The sequence below is a fragment of the Indicator indicator genome, chromosome 28, assembly GCF_027791375.1.
Source record: "Indicator indicator isolate 239-I01 chromosome 28, UM_Iind_1.1, whole genome shotgun sequence".
NCBI lineage: Eukaryota > Metazoa > Chordata > Aves > Piciformes > Indicatoridae > Indicator > Indicator indicator.
In genome coordinates this window covers 8,711,970-8,735,964 of record NC_072037.1, presented here as the reverse complement: position 1 = coordinate 8,735,964, position 23,995 = coordinate 8,711,970, and the positions used below count along the sequence as shown (strand labels likewise).

At 42.7% G+C, this 23,995-nt stretch overlaps 2 protein-coding genes across 2 annotated transcripts; one reads left to right on the top strand and one right to left on the bottom strand.

Annotated features, from left to right (window-relative positions):
• Positions 1–7,468: 7,468 nt before the first annotated feature.
• NDUFA8 (NADH:ubiquinone oxidoreductase subunit A8) lies at positions 7,469–9,771 on the bottom strand. Its single transcript, XM_054393434.1, has 4 exons — positions 9,706–9,771; positions 9,440–9,603; positions 8,342–8,507; positions 7,469–7,860 (listed from the first exon to the last, which is right to left on the bottom strand). The coding sequence occupies exons 1-4, from the start codon at positions 9,754–9,756 to the stop codon at positions 7,723–7,725; spliced, it is 519 nt and encodes a 172-aa protein (XP_054249409.1). The 5' UTR covers positions 9,757–9,771; the 3' UTR covers positions 7,469–7,722.
• Positions 9,772–9,943: 172 nt separating this feature from the next.
• On the top strand, positions 9,944–23,531 carry MORN5 (MORN repeat containing 5). The gene is made up of 5 exons (XM_054393559.1): positions 9,944–9,990; positions 10,066–10,213; positions 10,507–10,618; positions 11,536–11,667; positions 23,452–23,531. The coding sequence occupies exons 1-5, from the start codon at positions 9,944–9,946 to the stop codon at positions 23,529–23,531; spliced, it is 519 nt and encodes a 172-aa protein (XP_054249534.1).
• The last annotated feature ends 464 nt before the right edge of the window (positions 23,532–23,995 follow it).

Genomic DNA, 23,995 nt, shown 5'->3' with positions numbered 1-23,995 from the left:
CCCTGCAAATGCTGCATTCTTTCATGTCCTCCTGGGCTCAAATCCACTCATGTTTATTTAAAATACGTAGAACACTTCAGCACTATTAAGGACCATGTTTTATAGTAAATGGAAAAAGATTTCCTCACAGGCCAAAGGGAGAGGAAAAGAATCACTTCGATTCAGTTTTGTTCCAACAGCCCCTTGCCTGCCATACTGGGGCCCAGCCACCCACATCCCACCAATGGGTTTGGCCCAGTGCCAGGACCCAGTAGCTCTGGTTGAGTATTAGGAGCTGCCAGTACTCTGGAAATGTTGGAGACAGGTGGACACGAGGCTCCAGCAGTACTTGTGGGGCTTAGAGTTTCTCCCCACTAGATCCCTGGGGCAGCTGGCCTGCAACGGCTGAAAGAAACCCCAAAATGTGGCTTGAAGTTATCAAGGTTCCTCACAGCTTTAGAGTCATGAGGATGTTACACGGTGCTACCTCCTGCCACCAGCTTTCCACTTAGCCCTGAATATTCTCTCATTACTTTCCCACATCTATACCTTCACCTCTGGCAGCTTCTATGTAGCACATTCACACCTATGAATTGTGGATGCTGAAGCTTTAGGTGTGATACCAACCTAGGTGTGACTCCACCTACAACTCCAGGGAAGCCCTTGAGAACCAGCAGGAGACAAGAAGGCAGCACACAGGTCCAGGCTGGCAGGAACACTGAGATGTAGCAGGGATGTATACGGAAGAGAATGAGACACTAGAGAGTTAGCACAGATGATGTGCAATGGCACTTCCCTCTCAGGGAAGAGACAGAAAATATTTTCAGGACAAAATATGGAAGTTGACATTAAAACTCAGATTTTTTTAAGAGCAGCGTTAATGTGGGTGTATTCTGGGAGGGAATGAGGATGGAAGGGACATTTTCAGCTAATGCTGCCTTCCTTCAAACCACCCCTCTGTGGCTGACACAAGCTGAACTCCACAGGGTAATGTAAGGATGCGCATCAGAAAGTGAAAATGTCAACAAACAGCAAATAAATCCTGCAGGCTATTGTCACTGCTCAGGCTTAAAGAAACACAGAAAGGCAACAGACAGAGAAAGGAACAAAGAAGGGACTTATATTTTTAATCAAATTATCTGCTAGCAGCAACACAGAGACGGATGGTGGTGTGCCTCTGACAGACCTCTTGCTAAAGAAAATGTCACTGATGTAGCCAGAATTAGCTCTGGTTTGCTTCCTAGCAAAAACACAAGAAAACAGAAACCTCCACTTATTAACTGTTAATCATTTAGAGTGCAGCACCTTCATCGTTTCATTGTAATTAGCCAGATGACTAAATCTTCAAAAGGATTCCTCCAGTGGAGTCCCAGACTCAGATTATGTCATGCCCTGAACACAACATCCCACAACTGGTTTCACTCATGGTTGAAAGAAACAAAGGCTCTGAGCAAGCTGATGATGGGGAGCAGGGAAGCGCTTGCCAGGACAAGCACTGTGCACTGGTGTTACATGTATGTTGTGGGGACTTTTGCTCCTATAATCATCTCCCTTACTCTTTGGTGCCCTGTACGCAGCCATTTCCACCACCTCCTTGCTCCCTGGCCCCCTGCACACAGCCATTTCTCCACATGGCACTGCCTCTGCTGCAAAGAACAGTGCAGGGTGTTGCCCTTATGATCTCTGAAAGGCAGGAGAGACCTGTGGTTTCAGAATTGGGAAATACCCTTTCCAGACTGTTCAGAACAACACTTCTGAGAAATCTTCTATCCCTCAGGTAGAGAGATCTCCAACTGCCTTCCCTCTCACAGAGCTGTCTGCCTGCCAGCACATTTACAGCGGGTAGAATGGGCAGAGTCTGTAGAGGAAAGTGTTTCAAACAGCAGGCAGCTGCCACACTGACTGAAAAGGGCAGGGTGATGGGCCCACCACCTCCCTCCCCACCTGCACACCCTGGCTGCATGTGGCTCCTGCTGTTTGATCCAGAGAAGAACAGAGGCTGTGGCTCCCCTCAAGACATGAGTCTGTGCCTGCCATGGCCATGCAGAGCTTCCCCTAAGACACTTCACAAGGACAAAGACAAGAGTAAACAAGCAGAACGCTCTGTTGGGTGGAACCACCCCATCACACAGAGGAGCCAGGGCACAGAGGGAAGTGACATGCCCCAAGGCCACACAATAAGATAGTGACAGGCAGGAAAGGGAAGCCAGTTGCCTGTCTCCTAGTGCAGGGCTCTACCCTTCAGTCTGTGCTACTCCTGTATTGCTTCATTCTTTCCCCTTTGCAACATGCTGGTGTAAAAGACTCAAAACAAACACGTGAAACCTGGAACAATAAAGAGCCCAATAACTGAGAGTAAAGACTCCAGCAGCTGTAGGGAGCCAAAAGCTTCTTGGAGGGGGTTGGATGGAAGCTGAGTTTTCCTCCCTGCTTGTATTGTATTTCTTTCCTCTGCCAAAATGTGCTTCCTGAGTCTTGGGCAGAGCTCTCAACTGCTGACCCTCACCTTCCTCTGTTTAGCCTGGAGCACAGGCTTGCCACGAGCGCCCGAGGCCGCGCCTGGGGACAGGCAGAGCCTCCCGCTGTGTGCACATGGCCAGGGTCAGGCCTGCTGTCAGCGGCTTCCTGAAAACCAAAGCCAAGTCTGCCACACCTGACTGCGTCCCACAGGGGCAGCTGGGCACAGCTCAGATGCAAGAGTCTGGAGAGAGCTGCAGGCTGGGGACAGGAGGGGTGGCAGGGGGCAGACTGGTGTGATTCACACTGGAGGGCTCCATCCAGCCCTTTCCTCCAAGACAAAGATGGGTCAGGTTCCACACTCCACACAGCTGTAAAGGGGAGGCAGCAAGAACAAAGCAGAGGTCAGACGGTGCTCTAACCAAAAGAGTAATTCTGACTCCATTAAAATGCTTGCTCCCATTTGCATGGAAGCAAAGGCTGTGTTACTAAAGAGCTGAACCACCCTCAGGGTGACTCATAGCCCTTAACAGAGCTGCCACGCTGGTTTTACAAATGTTAGACCAATGCCTCAGAGTCAGTGTTTTGTACAGTTTAACCTATCAACTTGGGAGCAGACCTATAGCTCTTTCATAAAGCTCCCCTTCCCTGTATTTTATTTCCTTTCTTGGTGCCAGATTGGAGCCAAAGCCAAGCTTAACAAAGCAACAGGCATGGCCATTCTTCCCAGCCCTCATTTCTCCTGGTGAGAAAGGAGAAATTAATGTAAACCCCAGCAAAAGCTGTTTGCCATTTTATGCTGCAGAACACAGCATGAACCAGTCACTTGAACCATCTGCATTTGCCAGCCCAGCCAAGAGCACAGGAACCCGCAGGTTGGAATCCTTTTGTTCAGGCATCTGCAACAGACAAACGGGATCTATGCTGTTTCACAGGCAGTGAGGGCAGCAGCAATGAGGAGATGCTTGGAACAAGAGCAAAAGAGAAGAGCTTTTACCTTATTAAATGCTCTCATTTCTCTAAGCCCTTATTCCTGGGCCCAGTCAGGGACAGCAAAGCTCTTCACGTCCCAGCAGCTTCTGCCTCTGCCCCAGCCCTGTGGTAGCTTGGAGCAGCTCTCAAGCAGGTGGGCAGCTGCGGGTGTGCAGGCAGTGCCACTTTCCTCATCGCCTGCTCTCACTGCATCACTCTCATCAAGCACAGACATCATGCACAAGAGCAACCTGCACCCATGCGTGCCTTGGGCTTGCCAAAGCTTTTGCAACATCTGTAAAAGAGTGGAGAAACTTGCTGGTGAAGCAGAAAGAAACCAAAACCAGGGATAACCCCTGCAGTGCCAAGTGAGCAGCGTTGCTGACCTGCCACCACCCTTTCAGCATCTGCTCCTGCTTGTGGCACTGATTTACTGCCTTAATATCCAACATAACACTAAAGACTTTTTGCTTCTAGTTTGCTGTTCTGTATTTTCTCAGATCTTCTCCCTTTGCCAAAGTATTATTTGTACCACATGCAACCACACAGAACATCTTAGAACAGACTTAGATCAATTCTCCAGCTGGAAGGGCTCGCACGAAGAACCATAAAGCTTTTAACAGAAGGGCAAGATTACATTATCAAGACTATTGAGTAAGGTCATGTCTATTCCTAATTAAGAGAAATTATGTGCTTTTACGTGAAGTTAAATACTGCAATTAACCTGCTCCCTGTGTTTGCCTGGCACATACTGCTAGCACTGGCCCCACAGGTTCAGAGCCATCCTGTTCTCTGCAGTACCAGAGACAACCCTTTCTGGATTCAGAGAAGCAAATACAATATACAGTGGGATTTCCCAACCACCTCCATCTGCTGTGGCGCTGCCTTTACTTCTATAAGTCACACCAAATGTCATGGATGTGATCAGAACATCTTCAAACCATTTTTCTTCCTCTTCTCACTTCATACTCAATTTAAGAGTTTTCACATAGAAGAAAAATCAAGTTGAGACAATGATCAGGTGAATTTTGTAGCAGAGACAAAAGACTTAATCAAATTTCTACCAGAACACTGAAGTAGCCTTCGGACTTTTCATGATGGAAAAACCTTGCGAGATGCCCAAGATCAGCTTAACGTAGCCACAAGAGGGAGTCTTAAATCTCCTATTAAGGCTGGACGGAATCTAGTTTCAAAACTAATACAAGAGGACAGAGCAAGCCTGCAAAAGGGGGTTACAAAGTTAGCCTGAGCTTCAACTTTCCTCTCTGTCTTCACACAAGTATCCATTCTGAAGGTAAAATCATGAATCCTTGGTATAAAAGATGACGGTTTATCCTTTCTTATGAATGGGATGGGGGAAAAAATCCATCTTACTTATTTATCTGCAGTTGAAGGCAGAGGAAGAAGAGCAGGAGAATGGCTTTGACCCTAGACAGTCTTAGCCTACAAATGCTTGAAAGGCTAGTTCCACCTGAGCTGACTCCTGGAAGAATCTTTTTTCTCAGGGACAGTAATATGGATAAAATGACAGGCAGCAGCACCATAAAAACTGGCAAGAGAGCTAAATAAAAATCACTTACCACCACTTGCTCAGGTTGGGTGGCTATAAGCAGTTGGACTCCTGTCCTTTTTGGCTACGAGTACACACATTCTTCAGTCCTTTTGCCTTGGGAGTCAAGCAGAACTGTTTGAGATCAAGGCACTGCCAGGTGCAGCGGATGGGAAATCTCCCTTCAGAAGGAAGCTGTTGTGCCAGCACCACACAGCTCTGCTGCACCAGAAACACTCCTCTCTTATTGGGGTTAGAAATCACAGAAGAATCTTACTCTTCCCATCCACAATGTGAAAGAACAAAGCAGGTTCTGCCTCATCTGACCCATGGTGTGGCAGGTTACCACAACACTGGCTTAGCATTTTGTTAATTGGACACATGATTAGAAGCTCTGGCAGAGATAAGAGCCTACAACATGACAAATAATGATTTTCACATTGAAGGAAAATATCTGTGTTGAATCTGTGTGTGTCTGCTCTCCATCTGCCAAAAACACATCAAGATACATTCCTCAAAAATACTTTTATGGTCTTTACTCAGTCTTGACCTTCACCTGTTGTAGTTTCCAAGAAAACATTACAGCTCCAAAGGGGGCATCTATGTTTGAGTAAAGCCACATGACGATCCTGAACAGAAATAGCTACATACAGGCACTGTCCGAAGTGCCAAACAGGCCTCTGGCAATATTTCCTCAGAGAGATTCAGCCAAGAAGCAATTATCTCAAAAAGGTTAATGAAAGAAGTGTTCACAGTGCAGCTGAATTGTACTTGACTTCACTTCATTTTGTATGTTCACCTGCCCACTCCTGCTCAGCAAACAGATCGTTAGCTCTGACTTTTAAACACAGCCAGTGCATTGTTATTGAATCAACCACCTCTGGTTGATTCAGCTGCCATAAACAGAGGAACAATCTGAAAACTGAGGCTGAAGCATAAATCACTGCTACTCTTTTTATTTTTTTTTTTTTTTTTTACTTACAGCACTGGCCAACTGAAAGGTGGGGTTCATAAAAGGCTTGTTTAAAAACCTGCCCCCATTCACGCACGCCATTCTCTTCAGAAGCAATTTAATGGGGAAAATGCTGTTTGATTATGATTAGAGGCTGACTACTGGAATGCCCCTGCCTGTTTATTCCAAAGCAGATGTTCAGCAGTGCAATGCTTCATACATTATGCTGACAATAGTAAGTTATTAGCAAAACATACTAAGTAATATCTAAAAATCTTCTTGTGAGGTTGCCTAACTATTGGAGTGGGTCAGCAATACAAGATCAGATGTGACACGTGTTAACATCCCAGAACAATTTCTCCTCTACTTGGCCAAACCTCATTTCTCTCAAGCTGAATGTAATTAGACCTCAAGCTTGTCCCAATTTCCATCTCTGCAGAAAGGGGTTATCTGTCTTCAGCAGTACATGGCTGCTCCAAAATGCTGGCAGAGCTCTGCAAGGAGAAGCTGCAAAGGTGCACACCATCTCAGACTCAAGACAAGGTGCTGCTAAGGCACATTAAAATGCAAATATGCCATAGTGCCTGCTTTGAGTTTCAGTCCACACACCCAAGCAGAAAGTTGTGCATAGTGCACAAGCTATTTTTAGATAAATGTTATACAATTTTCCCTCTGGTTCCAGGGATCAGAAACATATGCTGCAGCTACAGACCCATTACAGTCTAATCCTACCCCAAACGAGGCAATGGTAAATCTTCAGACCCTAATAGCAGCCAGGCTACTCTATGAGCAAAGCACTACCCGAGTCTTTGCCCTGGCTGGGGCTACACAATCCAGCCTGAAGCAAGTAAAACTGCCCCTGGCTTTGTGAAGACAACTTCATTTAGTTTCTTCTGCCCTCTGTAATAAAGATCTTGCTCTTGGATGGAAGCAGATGAAAGACTAGATCTTCCTGTGAAAAATTCACTTTTTAGACATTGTAGAAAAGATAAAGCTGATTTACTCCTCTATCGAAAAAAGCCTACTACAGTGAAACAATGGGAAGGATCTGCCTCAAACCCCTCCAGTCAGGGCCTTGAGACAGAAAAGCCATCTTCTTACGTTGCTTAATGAGACAAGAAGATCCTTCAGGAAATCACTTTTCCTTAAAAGCACTGAAAATTTAGCATGATTTTTCTGATGAATTATGTTCCCGCAATTAAAAAAATAAAACAAACCCCACAACCAACAACAAAAATCCCACCCCCAGAAGCCACTAACCTGGCTGCATGAGGAATGAGTGACAAGTCAAACAAGGATCTTTATAGCAGCAAATATTCTGACCTCCTACCTAGCAAAATCCACAGGTTTGACTGTTAAAGCTGTACAGAACAAGCCCCTCAGAAAAATAAATGCACAATTAATCAGTTCCAAGCCTAAGGAAGAACATTAATGACTTGTTTGTTCTCAGTTTCCTTGATCCAAGTGACAGCCTTCTCCGTAAGCAAAGTCTTGGGGCAGTCTGGGATTGATTGAGGCAGTAGCCAAAGGCTGAGGCTACATTCACACATCTCAGACAAGCCTGGTAGTCGGTGTCAATCAACTGACAAGTGCTAAGAGGGTCCCAATGGCCACCTGAGAACAGAGATCACTGTGCAAAACAGGGAAATACATTTTTTTAATTGCTGTGATGTGTAAGCATGTTTAAAGAAGTCTACTGAGCCATGTAATGGTTTGGGGTTCTTTAATAATTGAAGTTATACCCCAAAATACAGGACAATTTACATTTGCAAGCACTTCATCTTTGTTCTTCAGTTACAGCACAGTTACAGCTTCACCAGGACCAGAAAAAGAGCCTACTGCCAAATGGAGAAGGCTTCAGCTCTCCCTCAATGGGTGGATTTGGCTCTGGTCTAGGTCTAGAGTGATATGCATTCTCAGGGAAAGGACGGTCTGTCTTCACTTTCGTTACCTGGAAGGAAAGAAAAGGGGAAATGACACAGCTTCTCCCAGCAGGTAACAAACAGAAAAGCTAGAGTGAGTCAGAACTTAAAGGAATAATTTCCAAGAAGTACCAAGCAACACTAAGGCCACACTGTTGATCTTGTGAGACCTCCTATCTCCAGAGTACTTCTAAAAAGGGAGGGGAGGAATATTTCACTCATAACAAGAGAGTAGTTCCATGTGTGTGTCAGCTTCCCTCATAAAGGAAAGGGAAAGCACCAGGAAAAGCATAAGCAAGAGTAAATGGCATTGTCTAAATCAAGTGCAACTCTTCTGGGAAAGCAACCCTGGGGAACAGAGTCTTCACTTCTGGTAAATTCCACAAGCTTCCTGTGTTGAGTTCACAAATCACCTTCTGGCTGGAAGACGACTTTGAGACCTGGTTTGGATGAAGTGTCCATAAGAAAAGAGAAGAATCTGACTGTTTAGTCAAAAACATACGAAGTTACCTTAGAGAGCTCTCCCAGATCAGGTCTCACCCAGCCCAACTTCTCCAGCACACAGTTATCAAATACTGCCTGCTGCTTTCGGCAGCGACGGAACTCCTGCAGGTTGGTGTAGTCAATGCACGTCCAGTACTCAGTGAATGGTTCTACACAGTGTGTCTTAATTTTCCTGTGAGAGACCACAGAATGAAAATCATAAGCAAGTGTTACAGTTTTAATGTTTTTCTCTTATTCATGCAAGCCTCAACCTGTGTAAAGTATTTTTTTGTAGCTCTAAGACTGAATCCAGAGGTCAGTATCTGAAGCATCATTAAACAGAACCTGATACCAATACCAGTAAAAATTGTACATCTACAAGTAGAGATAGTAATAACTTAACTGCTACATAGAAGCTGCTTCTTGCTCACTAGATGTACACAGCTCCTCCTCAAGAGATCCTTGTTTTGCCAGATAACTCAGTGTATATTATACACAGTCTTAATGCTTCCAAACTAATTTGATGTCTAAGTTCAATATGACATGGTTAGAACAGAGGCTTCTGATTACTAATTGATATACTGGGACATGTCTGGAGCTAACTAACTTGGCCTTCAAGAGCATGATACTGATGCACACCTTGCAATACACATTTTTGGTCAGAGTAGCAAGTGCTGTATCTCTTTGAGCTTTCACAGCAGTTTGCCCATAAAAAAGAGAGGATGGACAGTGCAAAGCTTAGGACAGTCTCCTGGATTTCATAACATAAATAGAAGGTACAGAAGCTGAAAACCTTCCACAACCCCTCAGGATTCTTTTGCTAACCTAACAAAAATAAGAGCAACCTACTCTGGCATTGATGCCAGGGAGCTTCAAGTGAAAGGATATATAAGGGTTAAATTTTAGAGTTAAAGCTTAAGAAGCAACCATAACGACCTGAAGGCTGGAGTGCTGGCAGCACGTTTAGTTACACGTTTAGTGACTGCGAGAGCTGAATAACAAAGCTCGGCAAGGCCACACTGCACCGAAACCCCTTCCCCTCCCGAGCCTCCGCGGACAGGGAGCCGCAGAGAGGGGCTGGGCGAAGGGCGGCCGCCGGGGAAGGCTCACGGGGGCCCCGCTTACCTGAAGAATTCGAGGGCGCACTGGTTGACCTGCCGGCCCTCCTGCAGGCACTTCCGCGGGTCCTTCTCCTCCCACCGGCACAGCATGAACTCCTTGTTGGGCCGGTCACACTGCGAGCCATAGTGGTGGGCCGCGGCCTTCAGCACGGCCGAGCTGACTTTCACCTACAGAGAGGCAGAGCGGCAATGGCAGCGGCCCGCCCCGGCACTGGCCGACCGGCCGCGCAGCCCAGCGGGGGAAGGACTCGGCGGCGGCCGCTCACTCACCTCCGGCACGTCGAGCTCCTCCAGAGAGGGCACCTGCAGGGTGCCGGGCATGGCGGCGGCGGTGGCGGTGGCGGCGCCGCTCTCCTTGAGCTCCCCTCAGCGCCCGCCACCGCCGCGCACGCGCAGCCCCGCCTCACCATCACGACCCATGCGCGGCGGCAGCGGGAGGTGGCGCTCTATGGCCCCTCCCGCCGGTCCCGGCGTTGCCATGGTGACGCCGCCGCGCAGCCGGCCATCCATGGAGGTGGGGGGCGGCCGGTACATCGGGGACACCGTGCGCGGCAGGTGGGCTCGGCGGGGTGTGGCGGGCACGGGCTGCCCACCCTCCATCCCCGTTCCTAACCGCCTTGTCTCTTCCAGGATGGAGGGACAGGGCTCCTACACTCTGCCGACAGGCACCGAGTACCGGGGAGCGCTGAAGGACGGGATGTTTGACGGCGAAGGAGAGCTGCTCTTCCCCAACGGAGGCAGATACTGGGCGATCTGGCACCGTGGGGTGCCCACGCAGGTACCTCGAGCAAGGGGCCTCACTCCGAGGCCCTCGCCTCCAGGGAAGCTTTTTGGGTAAAACCAGCGAATTTCCGAGACAAGCCAATTTTTGCCTCCCATGGACGGCATCGCACACCCAGAGGTGTGAGGGTGAGGCTGCAGATTCAGTTCCCAGCATCACGGAAGCCCGAGCTGCGCCCTGCACTCACCCTGCTCGGCCAACGCACGGTTTTGGCAGAGGGAACGCTGGCCGTGTTTATGCTCCAGCCATCCATCATGTTTATTAACTCTGTGCTTGAACATGTTTTGCAGGGGAAATACACTTTTGCAGATGGTCTCGAATACAAAGATAAAAAATGGCATTACTGCGACGGCTACGACAGACGATTTTACACAGAAATCTCGTCTGGTCTGAAACCAGCAGGTACTGAATTGCATTTGCAATCCTAAGAGTCTGGAAGGAATTAAACTAACAACTTTGCTTAAGAAAGATTAATTCGGCTACATGAGTAACATGGAGCAGAAATGCTCTGGCTAATTTCAGAACCTGACCATACGATGCTGCCAGAGAATGCTGACACCACCTTCCACCAGCTCAGCAAGGGATCCAGCCTCCCATCCACAGAGATTCAGCCTTCCATCCACAGCATGGGCTTCTCTGGAGTGATGGCCCCTAAAGACAGGGCTTTGTTATGTACAGTTTTTGATATCCTCATTAACCCTTTCATACACTCCACTGCCTTTGCAGCACACTTTTAATTTAGAATAGCTGAGCAAAGACAATTAATTTCCATCCAGAACATCAAATACAGTTTGGCTGCATCTGTCCCATGTACCTTTTTAGTAAATATCAGAATAAACTTTTGTGTCCAGCGTATATTTATGTTAAAGAGTTTTATAATATTATTATGTGGTCAAATGATAAAAAGATTTATAAGGAACAAGTGAAATATGTAACGTAATACATAAAATACACTTCTTTATACATAAAATATTTTTGCAATGACATGCAGTTGTTCTGTGAGGCCAGCAGGACTCTCCTGGCCCCATTTTGAAGTTTGGGGTCATATTGGTAATGCTAGTTTATTGGGCTGAATCACAGGATCGTGAGTGAAATCAAAGAGATATCTTTTTCTGTATGGATTTTTCCATTTTCATTTTTTCCCATCTGCAAAATTGGCAAAACATTTTATAGCATTTACTGTAACATTGTTTTTATAGCAAATACCATGGAGATATAAGATTTGTTAGTTCTCTTGATCCAAGGTACAAATGCAAAAAATAAAAATAAATTTAAAAGCAAAATAAACCAAACCCTTGCTGTTTTTTTTTTTTCTTCAGGCATTTCTCAATTTACAAATCTGGATCCTCCCAGAAAAATCCCAGAAGGTTGTTACGACTGTGGTGATGGATTCTATAATCCTGAGACTAGAGTTATTGTTGACTACAAATTCAGATTTCTGAGAAATGCAGGTATGATTAACAACTTCTGCAAGGTAAACTAAGATGAGTTTATTTGACATATCTCCTAGGATGTGTGATTAAAGCTAAAACATAAAATCCATTATTTGGTTCTGTTATCAATGAGTGAAAATATTTCTTCCTTATTTATTTTTATCAGTGACTTATGTATCCCCAGAGTTGCATAAATCATATTTTGTAAAATCACAGTGAAGTGTTCCCAAGCAGATACAAATAAATATATTTTATTACAGTTTGGTATGTTAAACTCAGGAAAATCTTCAGTCTCTTCCATTATGATCTCAAGTAAGGGAGTGGTTGTGAGGTGTACATCATTGATTCCTGAAAGCTAATAAACTGTTGTGAACCAGCAAAGTGCTTAAGCATGTGCTTATCTCTGCATGTTGGAACAGTCCAATTTAATGAAAGGAGTCTTAGGGCTGCATTTAAATGCCTTGCTGAACAGGAAACTTCCTTGTCACCTTGGAGAGCTGTTTTGAGTAGAGTCTGGCAAATATTAGTTCTTGTGGATGAGTCCTCAAATTAATAAGCCTTAAGGCAAATTAGTTTTCATCAAGGTAAAAGAGAAACTTATCATATTTAAAACACACAGAAGTTCCCCAAACAACTGACACTGAGATAACTCAAAAACTGTCATTTGACCAGAAACAAATCCTTTGTGTTCTGGCTGTTGAACCTTTGTGTTTATCACGTTTTCATTGCACTTTTTTAAAAATTAAAATTATTTCTGAAAGCAAACACCCACTCACTCACCCACCCCACTTTGTCTTTTTTTTTTTTTTTGGCGTCCCCAAATGTCCAAATTGCAAGACTGGTGTTTCTAGAAGAGAGAACATTTTCTTTTCAGTGAGCCACAGTTTAACAGTTTTGTTACTTGGAAACTCCTATTTACTATTTGTTGAAAAAAAATTTCTGCTCAGCTCTACTTTCAAGAGCTCCTAGAACTATGTGCTGTGATATTGGAGAAGGGAAATGAAGGGGGGAGGGGGGTGCGTTTAAATGAATTGGAGATACCATCTGCTATAAAATATACCCTATGATACATGGCCTGTTTTATAAACGTTGAATAAAAACTGATCCAGATTATTACCAATGGCATTGATCCAAAATACTGGAATGCAGTGGGCCTACTGATGAGGAAGATAAGCAACATGCTTTCCAAAAACACAGGAACCTACACAGATTAGTACAGAAGGGAACGCCTTGGAATTCAATTTATTGTTTTTTAATCTGTTCTTTGAACTCATTGTCCCTTATGGCATTTATCTCAAACCCTGTGAGTTATATCAATCAATATTCACTGACCAGACCAGCACAGCGTGCAGCCTGACGTTGGAGTTGTTGGAGATGTGCTTTGTGTGGTCATTGCATTGAGAGCCCTGTACACAAAGTTAAGCTTGTTGATGTGAGTGTGAAGAAGGAATGTGTCATGTAGGCCAGACCCTTCCTCTCAAGAACATGAACACAATTGAAAAACCCGGCACTTGTTCAACATCAGAGGAACTCTTACCGCCCCAGGAGAGATGATTCAGGGCACAAGGCCACTGCAGTGAAGAAAAAAAAAAACAGCTGTAAGCAGAAGAAACCGAGGAAGAGGCTGGGATGACAGGGAACAGATCCAGAATTACTCCATTATAGGTTGGGCAGGAATGAGCAGGAAAACCTCCAGGCTTTCAGCCAAGTCTTGAAAGCATCAAAAGCAGATGGTAGGAAGCATTGAGGAAGTTCTTACAACAGCTTGACAGGTTTACCAAAATGACACTTTCTTCCTTGGGTCTGGCAGCAAGCTTTCAGAATACCCCAGTTCTCACCTTTCACCCTGGCCCTATTATGAAGCAATTTCTGATTGTTTCTTGGCTGTTTGGGGATGAGCTCAAGGAAGCGTCCAGCCTTGGCTCTGATTTGCCTCCAAAGGGGCAGCATCCAGGTACCTTTCCAGAAAATAAGAGAACAGACACCATTTGAAGCTGGTGAATTTGCTTCTACCACTTCTTTGTCAAGATGAGTGGATGTGGAGTACCGTAGAGACTCCTCTTAAATTTGGCAAGCCTTGCGCTTCGCTAGCGTGGAGGTCTGATACTCATTTACTGAGAGAGCTCTCACTGTTAGAGCAGTGCAAAGGCTCATCGTGAAAATGCAATCAGGCCCAGGGAACGAAATGACAGCAACAGTTTGGTTACACGTTTTTATCTAGCAAAGTTTTCCAAATTCTCATCACAATCTTGCAGTTATTACTCCATCCCTAAACCTCTGTTTCCTTGGGGATGCTCAAATTTCTCTTGACTCTCCATGTGTTCTTCAATCTTTTCTTTTTTTTCTTTCCAGTATTGCAAAGTACACAAAATTGGACACATAAATAAGAATGGGAAGGGTTATTTGTAAGAAGAGATGTTGTTTATTTTGAACAGATACTGGGATTAGACTCCTGTTTCACTAGGGGCATTACTTTTTTCTTTTTTTCTTCCAGAAATAGGACTCCAGGCACCTTTGTAACAGAGTTTGGTGAATAGAAAATTGGGAAGATTTCCCAGTTTTTCAGTAAAAAGTGGGAAATGCATGATGGTATCTTTAATGCAGAGCAGGGATGTGCAAGAAGAGCTGTGACATTCAGGTTTTAGGACCCTCAAATATCAGAAGAGAAAACACCATCAAACCCAGAAGTTTTGTTATACTGAGATTGAAAATATAGTAGGAGATTGCCTGAGTCTCATCTCTTTGGGTGAAAACAAAGATATTTCTGATGAAAATTGCCCTGTTTCGCTGTGGTTCTCCCAAGGATTGGTTAGATAACATGAAACATACTTTTGCTCTTTGCCATGCAAAAACATTTGTGCCACTACTTTCATATTCCATCTTCAGGTTTAATTAGTAGATGTATGGTGCATAGGGTAACTTTCTATACTGCAGTCAATATTACCTGAAATATATCCAGCTCTTCATATAACATCAAGAGCAGGAAGACACGACGCCTGCCTTTACACTCACAGCTCAGTCAGGTAACTGAGTTCACATGCATGTTATTAAAAACAGGATTAGGGGCAGAAAACCACAACAAATATCTTTATGAGGGGATAGGCTTTGGTGCTGCTGCAATCCCAAACAAACCAGCAATCAGCTCAGGATTTCTACAAGCCTGAAAGTCTTGTAGGCTTCAGGAGTCGTTATAAACTGAAAAGATCAAGATTCAAGAACATTGTTTCATTATAGTTTAGAAAAGTGTCGGATTAGAATGTCTGAGGTTCCTTGCTTGTGAGGCTGACCCAACTCCACAGGCAAGGGTGCAAAGTCATTCTCATTCTAAGCCTTAGTAATCCCAGAATTAGAGTTTCCTCACTTTGTTACCTTGGGATGGAGGTTCTCATGCTCGGTTTGAAAGAATGTAGAAGCAAGTTTTCCTTTGGAAAATTGACAGTGATGTATTCATCACTCAGTTTTATCCAAGTATGCAAATCCATGAAGTTAATCTCCTACATTTAGACTATTTTTTTTTCTTTGTCTTACAACTCATCTCTGGCTTGCACCAAGTGCTTTTTGGGAAACATAGATGTTGACTTGTCTGAAAAACATAGCTGAGAAATAGAGCCATAACCACTCAATAATTACCCAGGGTAATATTTCTGTACCTACCCTCGTGTACCCCAAATACATGCAGATGTTTGCGTGCTCTCTCTCATAAACTACTGGAGAACTGGGTGTGGGATGAGGACCTGGCAATTTTTCAGGCCTGGAATATTTCTAGAAAAAAAGACAGCAAGTTATACTTAAAGCTGACTGTGGTGCAGGGAAATAAAAAAAAAAGATTGACTGCACTTGGGAATCAGGCATGGAGCTTTATTCCCTGCTCTTCTTTGAAACTGCCTGTTCTGATGATGGAGGGAGTGGATGAACAGTCTGATTTCAGGCCAGTCCCCAGTCATTGCCTAAGAGTGTAAGAGTTGTTTTGGCAGATGCCCTTAGCAATGAAGAGGAAGGAAAGCCCCAGCAATACACATACAGAGGGAATATAGTATTTTTGTTCAAATGGATTTAGCTTCCCATAGATTTAAATGTCTACTTATAACACAGGACCATTTAATCTTTTGTACAGTTGTTTCTTTTTTATTTGACTTAAGATACTGAATTTAGATGAGGTTTGGTTCCTACATATTGAAACTCTTAAAAGCTCTTCAAATAATTGTTCTTTGGATACTTGTTAAGCTAAAGAAATCAGTTTTGATCGGCAGTAAAAGTTCATGCTATTTTAAGTGCAGTGCTATAGCTATTTTCTGTTGTATATTTAATCATTTTGAATTATATGTCATGTAAAAGATTTTAGCTCTGGGGCATTTGCCAGATGGCTGATTCTGCATTTCACACAACAAAAGAAATAATGTTTGTGTAAAGCTCTTAAAAATAGTTGGTAATCAGTATATTCTACAACGAATAGGATCCAGACCTGTTTGGGAAAAAAAAAAACAACAAAACAACAAAACCCAGCTTTTGCAGAAATTAATTTAGAGGATTTGGTCTCTACCTCTGGGCTCTGAACAAAACAAATTGTGTCTATTGTTTGCTGATTTTTTAACATTTAACAAGTTAACCAAATTGTAAATTTTACTCATTTTTATGTTAAATGCCATCTATTACAATCCATTGATCTTTTTCTCTTTACTTTGGCTAACAAACTTATTTCTGAAAAAAAAACAAAAAAGAGCTTTGTAAAACAGAGAGCCAAGACTACTCTCATTTACACAGAGCATATGAATGTGAGTAGCCCTTTGCTTTTCTTGCAACAGCTGGAGTGCTCCTCCTTTCTACTGCTAGCTCCTCTTTCTGGCCTCTTTGATTCATTCCTTCACAATAACATCACCAAAAAAAAAAAATGTTTTCTGTCTCTGCCATGGCACCTAGCTTGGTTTTTTTGCCCACAAGGCTCTACACAAGCCTGTACAAATTCACTTTTTGGTCTTATCTCCTCTATCTCCTATATGTTTTTCTCCTGTGTCTTGTCTCATATCATAGATTTTTTTTGCTCACATTCATACAATTCCAGTTTGCTTGCACTTGCTTTCCATGGGCTCACTGCTTCAATGATAGAAGAGTTGAAATATATTGCATGAAAAGGAAGGTAGGAAATTGTGATAGCTCTTTTATCTGGATCTCCAAGTGTCACTCATCTCTCTCTTCCTCTTTTTTAGTCAGATAGCTTTTGTCCTGCTGTGAGAGCTTTGGATCTGAATCTCCAATGCTTAACAAATTAATTAATCGAGGACCCACATCTTATAAGCAGGAGAGGTAGAACATTAGCAAGTATCAAACTGGGGACTGCTGAGTGGGAAAGGCAAATGAATTGAGTGTTCAAGTGAAGACAGCAGAAGGAAATTGAACCTACTTAATTTAAAGAGAAGATCCCAGACTCCTGTGAGAAGTAGCTTCATGTCTATTCTTGCTCTACCCCAAACACTTTTTAAAATGTTGGGCCCGTTCTCCTACCCAGCACATGTTGTTTTCATATCTATACAGAAATGTGTTAAGATCAGTGCTTTTGAATGCCATTGCAAAATGCACTCTTCTTATGTCTTTCTCAGTGTCAAAGTCTGCTCAAGTGACAGAGCTAGCTGGAGACTTCTCATCCATGTAACCAAGAAAACATTTTCAGACTAAATTTGACTTACATGTTTTAATATAAAATATCTTTCATTCAGTAAATAGATTATGAACCAATATATTCAAGACTAGAGCCAACAATGATAATACTAATATATACACCATGATGTAAGTTACTCCAGTCATTTCAGTAGCTATAGCTTTTGCAGATATATTGTTCCTTGTGGTTTCCTGGTCTTAAAACACTTATCATTTGGAAAACCATGAAAGTTTGAGTTCCAAATAGTGGCATGCCAAGAATAACAACTTTGTTTGTGTGCTAGCCATCCTATTGTGAATCCCTTAAACAGATTAAACACAAGACTTATAGGCACTTATATTCAACTATACAGTCCATGTGAAAACAAGTTTTACAAGAGATGGGAAGTTCATTTGGGGGCCATTTTGGAATTACAATAATTAAAAGTAAATGGAAGGGTGAGAATTTGTGGGTGGAAGCAAAGGTTAATTGAAAACATATTTTCCATTTTCTTACCAGCCTTGATGTTGGTGGGGGTCAGGTGCAGTAAGGAAAGTGGTGCTAGGGAGCAGAGTGGGCAGTGGAAATGAAAGGGGTGTGCCAGGCAGAATCCATGGCCAAGATGCTATCGCATGTGACTGTAATTGTGTAGTGGAGGAACATGATAAACTGCACGGCGGGTGATGGGAGGAGGCAGGCATGTGAAAGAATTAAATGGTATTGTTTATAATGGTCTCTGTGTGCTTGGCTCTTTGCAAACAGAGAGGAAACTCAGCTCTTGTTCAAGGCTTGTCTATTATAAACACCCTTTTACACATCATAGTGATGGAAAGCTGCTCTTCCCCCATGGCTGTGTGCTCAAGGTACGCTGAGCTGTGACCCTCTGATTGTCCCAAGGCAGCCACATATCAGGACACATCTACTTCCCTTCTGGCTCACACAGGCTTTAACAGAAGCAAGACCGAACAAAGGGATGATGTGCACTCACATCTGGTCCCAACTTGCCTTTGGGCAGAGGAGGGAGCCAAGGATCTGAATTTTGGAAGGCATCATGCCTCCAGCGTAGACAAAGTCTTTAAGACCATGGGAGCAAGAAGAGCTACACAGTGCAGTATGATGACCTAAGACAAAGTCAGACCAGCTTTCTAAATTGACCAGCGTAGGTTTTTTCCTGTGTAAGCTACTAAGTATTGTTATTTCAATGCAGTACCTTTTCCTGTGCTCCTCTATGTGGTTTAGTTAAGACCCTGGAAGCCTACACAACCATATTGCTGTTTGCTAGCAGTCTCCACCCTCCATCATAGCAGACACCCAAGCATGCAGAGTCCTAAGAAGTCTCTCACAACTGAGCTTTCCATAAGCAACACAGAAATATGATAGCTAGAAGCAAATAATTTTAAACTTTGCAATATGCATTTAATATAGGAAGATTAAATGCACCTAAATTACAGTGTGTTTTCAAGTCATCCTTTGGAAGCACCCTGAAGCAAGGCCACCCTGAGTTTCCATCTGTTCCTAATCCCAGCTGAGAGATAAATCTGGAGTGCGTAGTTGGGGAAGGCTCTTCTGCCACTACTTTTAGACTGAACATTGAAATTTAGGCAAGTGGTTTAATTTTGCAGAGAGGCTGAGCAGAAATCCACAGATTTCAGTAGGCTGCAGGTTGAGTTCACCATGGAATACACCTGCACTTTTGACACACACTTGTTTGGATTTGCTGGCATTTGGAACTTCATCTAAAGCCAAGGAAGAAACTTGCAAAGCAGTATTTGTTGAGAGGAACTAATTTTGAAATGGGCTACCTCCAGGAACACAGAATGACTAATTGAATTTGGTGGTTTTTGCCTAAAAAGATAATTCCAAACTGACCTGGTAACTGTGTAGACAGTGTCCAACAGTAGATCAGTATGACTTGTCCCCCTGGTTAATCATCTGCTGTGGGCAGATGCTGTTTCTGAGGATCAGTTGTGCAGGTAGCTACCAGGGTTGGTCCATATGCCTCTGCCTGCTTGATGAAAACAGCCTGAATTAATTACGAAAATAAAAGAGGAGCTCTCCCAGTTTGGGCTGGCTGAGGATTTGTCCCACAGTATTCAAAATATATTTTGTGGATGCCAGAAAACTACTTGGTTTTGAGTGACACATGAGAAAATAATTTTTAAAACTCAGTCAATGTTTACACAGATTCTGACAGCTCATCCATGAAGATCTCTTGCTCTCTTTCAAGATTCCAATAAAATGTCATGATAATAATCATTATAATTCACTAACTTTGGAAGATAGAATTTCTTATTTACTAACTGAGCAGGAATACATCAGATTGCAGTAAAATTTTCAGACAAAGCTTTTTTTTTTTTTTATCTTCAAATATCAACATGGTTAGTCCTGTTGCAGCAAAGTCAGTTCCATGAATCTTTGAAAAATCAAAAAAAAGGATAAACTTTCAAAGATAAATAAACTGACACAAAATTCAGCACACAACATGAAGAACCCCGTAGTACCTAATTGTGCCCAGAGTGATAATTTACCACTGATTAAAGAGTTTGTATTTTTTTCAATTCTTTTTTAAAGGGAAAATTACTTCTGAAGGTGAAGATGTGCTTAGACAATCATATTAACATATTCAAACAATTGCAATTTGCAAAATAGTAATTACAACTCACTATCTGGTAGCATTAATCAAACTTCAAGGTTTAATTCCATTTTAAATATTGATGAAATGTGATTCTCCAATCTAACCCTGGTGTTGCAGGGTTATGGAAGCAGCCAGTGACAGAAAAAGAGGAACGTGTAGTTAACAAGCAGCTGCCACAAAGAAGGATCAGCATCTGTGATTTAAATTGTTAGCTGCACAGTCAGGTAGAGTGTAAAAAGGGTAGTCAAGAGGCTGTTAAGTCCATTGCTGCCAATTACTAACAATCAGGGAGGAGCTTTAAGACTTGTTCAGTACAATAAACCCAGTTTGTCTTGTTTCAGGGGTTACTACTGAAGAGGTTGCAGCTGCACTGATTCAAATAGCCCTAAAACTACAGTAATTATCAACCAGTCTTCTTTAGTGTAGCAAAAGTATGTTTTACCATAGCTTAACTCTTTACATTCTAATATTTCCCTGCCTCTTCTCACATAGCTAGCCCTGCAGCCATTCTCATCTCTGGGTTTGTGGTTCTCCTTGCTATGCTGGATCAGTTCTTTCGTTTCCCCTTACTTAGAGCAAGGGCCAGCAGCACACCATGCCTGAGATGGATGGCAATTCTAGGGGATTTGCTTCAGGTTATTTTTTGGAATACTGAGTCATCACATCTATTTTTAGTTTTCTTATAAAAAGTTGAAATTCATCTATCTCATTCCTTGTTGCATCTCATCAAACCATGAGCAAGTTAAGCAGTGCTTATGAACACATATTTAATTTGCATGCGATCAAATCACTGCATAAACTGAGACATTTTGGGATGGGTCTGAGAAGACTAAAATCCTTAGAGCAACCTGCCTTGTGTACTTTCCCAGGAGGCCTGGGAAACCCAGAGAGCGGAAGGAAACAATCTGGGCAAACCAAGGATATGTTGAAAACCTGCTAAATGAAGCCAAGTTAGCATCTGCCTTTCTTAGTGCTTATGTCCTTGATGCTCAGCACAGTGAGGGCTGTAGATTTCTCATTGGGAAGGCAGGATAATCATTTTTAGTACTTGGGTAAGCCACATACATCTGTACCCAAATAGGAGCTAGGTAGTGATGATGTTCAGCACCTGTAAGTTTTATTTATTCCTTCACCATGGCAGAAATAGACAAAATTTCATTTTCATGCAATTGTTGCAAGCCGAGATAAACTGTTTGTTTAGTTAAAGTGATTCCAGCTAAAATCACATTGTTACCCAGGCTGGACAATATCTGTTATAGCCCAGGCTCACGTGATGGAGTTGTTACTCTGCTGGAACACCTAGTGCATAGAACAAAAGCCAGCACATTGATTATGGCTTTGATGATGTTTTTAAGAAAGCTTAAGGACCACATTTGCATTCCTGCTGCAGCCCTCAGTAGAATCTGCTTTTGTAAGGACTGCGTGGTCTTCAAATAAGATTCAGTGCTCATCTATATAATTTCCCTTTTGGCATATTTTTCAGCATTTATTTTCTCCTAGTTTTTACTTAAATAAGAGATGTGCCATTAGCAGGATATTTTGTTTAGGCCTATTAATTCATAGGCATGGGGAATAAAAAAAGATCATGCCAGTGGAACCCAGAAAGGGCAGAACTTAACTGTACTATCCAAATAATAACCATTTTTCAGTCATTAAAACAAGCTCACAGGCTGAGCTATTGGAACAATGGCAGTAAAAGTGTGTTCCCCTGCTGCTCAGAGGTGGGCACTCACCACCAAAACCAAGCTTTTGCAAGCCAGAGTCCTTGAAAGGGAAACAAGAATAGGGTCAGAAGGCACAAGGAAGCACTTTGTCTGGAAACCAGTGACTGCATGCAAAGAGCAAAATGGAGAGCAGACTCTTAGGGAAAACCTTCTGTGAGTCACTAACCTTTCTGACTACTGGCTGTCACGTGTGGCAGATGAGTGCTGCTGTTCAGACAAGGGACAAGTGCCTTGGCACATCCTTTCCTTAAGCCCACTTTCATCAGGATGCCAGCAGAGCTGTGTGTGAGCAGCATCTTACGAGACATGAAGGCGTGCACTCGACTCACTCAGCCAGGAATGAGAAAAAGGGGAGGGAAGCATGAAAAAAAAAAAAAAAAAAAAAGGAAGGGAAAAAGGAAAGACAAAGCTGGTTTGATTCAAACCCCACTGTAGTCAGTGAGATTAACCCCCAAGCTTGAAGACTTGTGCATCAGACCTAATTTGTCACACACCCTTCCATGAACTTTCACTTCCTAGCTCAGCACAACTTCACTCCCAGGACCTTCCCACTTTTTGCATTTCAAATGCCACATAAAGGTACAACTCCACAGTCAAAGTATCTCCACGAAGATTTGGCTCCTTAAAAGACACGTGCTTCTTTCTGGATCTGTTTTGACCTACCTAAGCAGGGTGCTCAGCTCTGCAGGGCAGCTGTGTAAATAACAGGACAGTGTGCCACGCCAAGTGGTGGTCCCCGTGCTGGGGTTACAGCACCTCGGCTCCAGCCCTCTCACAATCATCTATTCTGTCAGGTTGTAAGTGCTGCTACAAACCACTTCAAATGTAGATGGAGGCAGGTTAGAAACACACACAGCAGAAGCAGCTAATATGAATTCGTTAAGACAGTGGTAAACACAAGAAGCAGCTCTTATACATTTATACAGAAATAAATACAGGTATTGTTTTAAGTAAGACTTCGATTTTTTTTTTTTCCCCAAGGCTTTTTGAAGTTTGGTTTTCCTAATCTGCTACACAGATCTCTTTTTCCCTACATAAACACTAAAGTAAAGGCTGCAGAACAGTTGTTTTTTTTTTTGAGACAAAACTGTTTAAATCCCTGGAATTAAGAAGCCATATTTGCCAAGTTATTTTTTGTAACCATACACAAAATTTCTATTCAAACTTTGCTTGACAGTTAGTTTTTTCCTACATTGTCTTTGCTTTTTCTTTCCACACTGTCATTATGCTCTGAGAATAAATAGGACAGACATGAATACTAACAAGGGACACAGAAGATGGTCTAAAACACATCCACCAGCCACTGTATCAGCTTCTCATTACCTGTCATAATGTACATTTCAAAACCAGCATTAAAACAAAAGCTGGAAGACAAGAACCTCTGTTTTAACTATAGATTTTTCTTTACCTTTCATAAAGCAAAAAGCAACACAGACACAGTATTTAAAAATGTGTATCTTCCTTTCTGATAGCTTCCACATATACCCTGCACAACTCCTGCCAAAAAGTAAAAAAAAAAAAAACCAAAAACTGGTATGTGTAAATCTCATAGTTCTGCCCAAGCTAATCTTGTCAAACAGAGGAATAAACAGAATCACCGCCACATCCAGTACCTCCTGCTGCCACAGATCCCAACAAAACAGCACACAGTCTTTAAAAGAAACAAACAAATAAAAAGGTTCTAAGAGAAGCCAATGGCTAAAAATGTATTTATTCCGCAAAGGAAAAACTGCTTGTTTAAGCTGGACGCTAGTGATGCAAAGAGCAGATCTGACATGGTGATGTTTGGCATTCTCTTATCTCCCTTTTAGATGATGATGAACATGAATGGATCATTCAGACCTGCCGGAAAGCTTGGGATGAAACAACTGATCATAGAGCAAAACCATGAAACTCATTTTTTTCCTAGACAGTAATATTCCAAAGCAGGTAATCTGATTCACAATAAACCTAATTTGTCCTTGCGGATTTGTCTCACCCTTTCCCTCTACAGGAATATAATTTTTTTGTCATCTTTGTCAGCACAAACAAAAATGGAAATAATCATTTAATCAGTCACGCTGAGAAAAGCCATGGAAAAAAAGCAGATTGTACTTACAATAATATTCCTGAGAGGTGTGTAGTTAGTACATATAAACGTTATTAAGCCTCAAAACAATTTGTTAAAAAGAGTGCCTCAGATTCAATGTTGAAGTCATTCAAATCCATCTTAATCAACATTATTTTCCCAGATTTTAGTTAGCTGTCCTGGTGAATTCCTTTCCTCTCTTTTTGCTCAGTACTTTGATATTGATTGATCATTGTAATAATGTACACCAGAGGTATTCTTTAATGACTGGTTTGCTAACTAGGAAA